General features: G+C 40.7%; 2 protein-coding genes across 2 annotated transcripts in view; one reads left to right on the top strand and one right to left on the bottom strand.

Moving 5' to 3' along the window:
• Window positions 1-223: 223 nt before the first annotated feature.
• On the bottom strand, window positions 224-5113 carry adnpa (activity-dependent neuroprotector homeobox a). Its single transcript, XM_034082310.2, has 4 exons — window positions 4753-5113; window positions 3753-3865; window positions 3456-3548; window positions 224-3357 (listed from the first exon to the last, which is right to left on the bottom strand). The coding sequence occupies exons 2-4, from the start codon at window positions 3858-3860 to the stop codon at window positions 640-642; spliced, it is 2919 nt and encodes a 972-aa protein (XP_033938201.1). The 5' UTR covers window positions 3861-3865; window positions 4753-5113; the 3' UTR covers window positions 224-639.
• Window positions 5114-5133: 20 nt separating this feature from the next.
• Window positions 5134-5972, top strand: part of zhx3a (zinc fingers and homeoboxes 3a) — a 54666-nt gene continuing 53827 nt past the window's right edge. The window contains exon 1 of the mRNA XM_034082312.1: window positions 5134-5182. The gene's annotated coding sequence lies outside the window, so the exon portion shown is untranslated. The remainder of the gene's footprint in view (window positions 5183-5972) is intronic.

Consider the following 5972-nt stretch of genomic DNA (forward strand, 5'->3'; position numbering starts at 1 on the left):
ACAAAGTCTTTTTTTTTTACAATCCTTTTTATATCACTTTCTTTACATTTAAGTACACACTAAACTTAATCCAAATAATATTAATTTTTTTCGATTGAGAATAGACATAACTACATTAAACCTTCATACATAGCTATGTAGCGTCCCTATTACACATGTAAAGCTCTATTATGTTCTATACATGAGAAAATATCTATTTCCATAAGACCTGAATCAAAAATGGTAACAGACTTCAAATGTTTTTATTTACCAAACATATTTATTAAAACATGTACATGAGCATTTAGCATATCCTACACGTTCTAAATGTGAAATAACAATGTGATAGTTTTCTGTCCCAACAAAGAAAATATGTAAGAGGGGAAGTTTGAATAATCATTTAACCAATCTTGGGACAGTTAAGGTGAATAACATAGGAGGAAACTATCAAAAGAATAATGGCTAAAATATATACAATGTCAATTACATATGCCATATATTTATGCACTACATGTCATTCCCCCCCACCCACAATCTAAATGTTTCGTTTTAGTCACTCATGCCATTTGACCAAATATGTGTGATTAGTAACCATCTTTAGACCTGTTCTTTTTGTTTGCCTTTCATACTGTTTACAAGGCACACTTCCAAGCAGCGACACTAACACAAAGTCATCATAGCATTTGCTTTCTCATCTGGCAAAGAGCTTTCCTTTTCACTAGAGGGGTCGTCAGTGTTCAAAGGTTCAGCCTTTTCTGTCAGGTTTGCTGGCGCCTCAGATGGTACATTCTCATCTTGGTTAGAGTCAGCATCTCCATTCTCATCTTGGTTAGAGTCAACATCTCCATTCTCATCTTGGTTGGTGTCAGCATCTCCATTTTCACCTTGGTTGGTGTCAGCATCTCCATTTTCACCTTGGTTGGTGTCGGCATCTCCATTTTCACCTTGGTTGGTGTCGGCATCTCCATTCTCACCTTGGTTGGTGTCGGCATCTCCATTCTCACCTTGGTTGGTGTCGGCATCTCCATTCTCACCTTGGTTGGTGTCGGCATCTCCATTCTCATCTTGGTTGGTGTCAGCATCTCCATTCTCATCTTGGTTGGTGTCGGCATCTCCATTCTCATCTTGGTTGGTGTCGGCATCTCCATTCTCATCTTGGTTGGTGTCAGCATCTCCATTCTCATCTTGGTTGGTGTCAGCATCTCCATTTTCAGTAGGTTTATCTACTGTTTCTGTTTCACTGTCTGAGTCAATGGAAATAGTCTCTGTGCATGTACTGAGTTTTAAGGTACATTTTAGTGTCTCACTCGGCTTGTTTTGGTCTGTGCTTGGAGTACCAGACTTGAGGCCTCCAGATCTCCCCGTGAAGGTGCCAGTAATCGTGCTTTCCACAAACTCCAAGTCATGCTTAACTTTCTTTACAGCGTGCATGTCAAAGCCGAGCAGGACAGACAGCTTCTTGGACTCGCAGTGTCTTTCGCACATCCTTCGCTTGCCTGAGAAGTGACTAGCAATGTCAGATTTCCAGAGCCACAGACTTGCAGACAGCGTCTCCTCTTCCCAAGTAGAGAGGTATGGTCGCTGGTTGAAGTAGGCCGTCAGAAAATCTTTCCGGGCCTCGTAAGTCTTGTGCTCGTAGCTTCCAGGATCCAGAGCGAGGCCGTGAAGTATGGACTGATTTCCAACAGTTGTGGAGGACATATTTGACTCCTTGCTCAGTTTCATCTTCTTGGGGTCGGTTGAGGCCTGAGTTGGTGGCTGCCTCTTGAGGAAGCCAGCCCCGGAGGAGTTGAGCGTCAAGGCGGACTTGAAGCCTTGGCTTACCTGGTTCCTACCAACAGCTCTGCACTGCACAAGATGCAGCGTGATTGTGGAAGCCACCATGTTACTGGTGTACACACCCAGGCAATGAATGCACTTGTATGTCATCTTTCTTTCAACAGGATGCATTGTTTGGAGCACTTGGTGTCGCTCCCTCAGATGCATGGCCAAAGCCTCGGAGATGGGACCTTTGAGGATGGTGAAACAGAGCGGACACAAAGTCTTCCCGACCTCAGCCTTCTTGCTCTGTCCGGCAAAGTTTCGAACAAGTTGTTCACTTTTCTTTTCAATCATTCTCGGATTAGTTAGCTTGGCCAGCTTTGAAACTTTCTGAGCAGACTGATCTTGACCATTACTCGATTCCTTCATGTTGAACGTGAGCACAACAAGCTGTACGTTGATGGACTTATCTTGTTTAATGGTGAGATCAAAAGTTAGAGGTGATGCACCTGGGGGTCCAACAAAGTCTTCAGGATGAGCCTGGGCGACGTGTTCAATGATCTTCTCAACATTGTGGAAAGCAGCGTGGCACTGCGGACAGGTGAGCCCGTGGATTAGCATGTGGTTAAGCAGCGTGTCACTGGGCAGATAGCGGTTGCAAAGCAGACACTTGCTGGTGAAGTTGTGGATTTTCATGATGTACTTGGCCAGTGCCCATACTTTCTTTGCCTTGTGTGCATTCTCAAAATGAGCACTGTAGAGGTTCTCAGGAAAAAGCTCATTGCAAACTGTACATATCTTCCACTTCTGTGTCTGCGATGTGTTTACACCAGCATTACTTTCAGCCACAGAGCTATTCCCAGGAAGTGTGATACGCACCTTGCCGGATGCGATGGAGTACTGACTTTTAACAACAGGGGCCATTGGCTTTAAATAGCCAATCACTGATTGCGCCATTGGTTCAATTCTAATTGTTTGGCCCCTAATGATCACAGGGGACTTCTGAGAAGCAGCTGGCAAGGATTGAGGCCTGGAGACAATAACATTAGCATGTCCAATCATAGTTGTTACTTGAGCACCAATGCGCTCGTGGTACTCTACAACATGCTGCACTAAAGCTTCATAACTACGAGTGGTAAACGGGCAGCGTTTACAGAGGATGTTGTTGCCATTGACAGAATTAGCACCTTTTTTGACAGATGAATCAGAAACCATACCAAGATATGGTGACACAATATGCTGAAAATGTTCCCTGTAGATGTGCCGTCTCACAACATTGTAAAGAGCGTCCCGGAACGTGCACTTTTTGCAAAAGTACATTGCTTTCTCCACACCATCTCCCTGTCTCACCCTATCAATTTGCACTTTGTTGTTCTTTCCCAGCACAGCTCCCTGTGGATTCCCATAACTTTGCTGTGCTGCTTTGGGTATGTGGAATATTTTAACATGAGTCTCCAATGTCTTTTTGCTTGCAGTGAATGAGCAGTAAGGACAGTTGAGCTGAATTTTACCATCAAAGATTTTTCTGTGTACATTGCGGAAGTGATTTTTGTAGCCCGAGTAGTACTTGGAAGAAAACGGGCACTCCGTGCAGCAGAATGGCTTCGATCTGTATTCCTATAAAACATCAGGGGGAAAAACAATGGTATTAAGACAAAAATAGTTATTTGTGCATAAGAATGTGAAAAGGCCTTGGACACAGAAATCACTTTTACCTGTGTTTTAGAATATGATGGATCCCATGAGCAGATATTAAGGCACATACTGGCCTGTACATATTGCTCATCAGGGCAAAACTCTTTAAACTCCTGTGGAAAGATTTAGGATTGTTATCGTACACAATAAGGATTAGTTCATATTAAATCAGGCACATTTGACTGCATACAATATTTTGTAATTATCAGCCAGACCGGTAGGTTTAGATACACACCTACACACACTTATAACTATGTTTAAACAAGAATGAAAAAGATAAATAAGCTTTAACTTTAATGCAAATAAAATAGACTCACCTCTGCTGCCTCCTTACAGTACTCTAGTCCAATGTCGCCAAGTGCTCTTTTCACATGTTTCCTAGCTTTCCTGAGCCTTGCAAGGTTGTTCACTGGAAGTTGATACATCTCTCCTGAAATCAAATTAACAGCTCATTAGTCTGAGGCAAACTTCAATTGTATTCAAGGGAGGAATTAGTACTAGTATATGTTAGCTAAGTAAAAGTAGAATTAATACAGTACAAAAAATGTACTGTTACATTTAAAAAGCCCTGCAGTAAAAATCTTAAGTAAAAGTACAAATCTATAAAAGTATTGGCATGGTGCAGCTACTTTTAATGCTGGATATTTAAACCTAACATTATATAATCATAGTTTATTTTTTAGTTTATTATATATAGTTTTAGCTAGTAATCTGAATCTGGAAAGTAACTAGTAACTATATCTGTCAACAAAAAATTAGTGGAGTAAAAAGTACAATATTCTAATTTTAGTGGAGTAGATTACATTAGATTCAACTTTGTCATTTCACAGAGTACAAAGAAATGCAGTTTGCATCCAACCAGAAATTGCAAAGAGCGGTAAAGTGCATGAGTTTCCTATGAATTCACATAACAGAACAATGCTGTAGTAATGTTAGTAATGTAAATAATGTATAAATAAATAAATATATTTGTATCAGATGCAGATTTAGAAGCATATACGTATACGGTGCAGGGTTTATGCATGTAGTTACATTCCTATGTAATACATAGTAAATACAGATGTTATACGTAGTAGAAAGACATCGTTAATGAGTCACAAGGAGTGAAATGTACCTGATTTGATGCCTTATTTATTATGTAATCAGAGTTACACCACATGTTGTTAGCTTTCTGTGCTAGCGCTAGTTGGTTAGCCAACATTAGCTCTGTTGCCCGCGTATGTCCGTAGGGTTACTTAGCTAAGCTAGCGTTCCATAGCCGGTTAGCGTTATTTATTTCTTCATTTAAACTATCAGTTCAATCACATATTTACTCACCTTAGGATACGACTGTAGGCTAGCTATCGCCGGTTGCCTCAATACATAAATGGCCAACAAAGAAGTTGATCGGCTGATCGGGACGGGCAGATGAGGTGATGTTCGCTCTCCTCTGAGCCCGGTGCTGATGCTCCACAGCTAGCTCACTAAGCTAGTCTGCTAGCTATATCAGCTACAGTTAGCCAACTTAGCTTGAGGAGAGAAGGGCAGGACAGAGGGGTGCACATAAAATGAAAACAATATACAAGAATAACTGTCAGGACCACCCAGTTCTCTGGCTAAGTCAAGTTAGTCTTGTGTTTGATCTGGTGGTCAAGCTAGCCTGCTAGCTAACGCTATCCATTACAAACAAGCCAACTCTCAGTCGAAAATGGCGACGATAAAAAGACGGAAGTCGTAGCAGGGAGCTGGGCAGGCGCTGGTTGGATGGGTAAAAGTTGGTCTATTGTGGTTGTTTTGGAAAAATGTTTTATTTTCAGCATTGGTGTAAAGTAACTGCGTATATTTACACAAGTAGGCCTACTGTACTTTAGTTCAATTTCGAGGCACTGCTACTTTGTACTTCTACCCCAATACAAATTAAAGGTAGGCCTAGGCCTATTTAGTGTACTTTCACTGCATTTGTTTTAGGATTTTAGTTACTTTTCAGATTAGGGTGCGAAATGTAAACAACAATTAAATAAGACTTTAGTTATACCTGGAGTAAATTCACAAGCTACCCTGCAGCATACAAAGTCATTCAAACTAGCTGCACATTAACGAGCTTTGAAAATACTTTAATGCATCAATAACAATATTCAGAACATGTTTTTCATATCGGCCAATCTGCAAAATGAGCACTATATGTATATTTTGATGTCAATACTTTTGTACTTTCTTGTGAACACATTCTGATTGCAGGACTTTTACGTGTAACAGAGTTTTTCTACACTGGTATTTCTACTTTTACTTAAATACTTAAGATCTGAGTACTTTTTCCACCTCAGATTTTCAGTCATACAAAGCAAACATGTATTGCTCATTAATTCATGAGAACACTATAGACACACAATCATTGAGTTTAACTCTTGCTGCGACCATAACCATGTTCAGTGATTCCAACCCCGACCCCAGACAATGTAGATAAGAACTCTGCCAGTCTGTAATTGGGGGAAATACATTTTACAAAATGATCCTCCATTTCCAACAGAGCAGTTGTGTCTGAAACCAGAAATATGTTG

The sequence above is a fragment of the Pseudochaenichthys georgianus genome, chromosome 5, assembly GCF_902827115.2.
Source record: "Pseudochaenichthys georgianus chromosome 5, fPseGeo1.2, whole genome shotgun sequence".
Classification (NCBI taxonomy): domain Eukaryota; kingdom Metazoa; phylum Chordata; class Actinopteri; order Perciformes; family Channichthyidae; genus Pseudochaenichthys; species Pseudochaenichthys georgianus.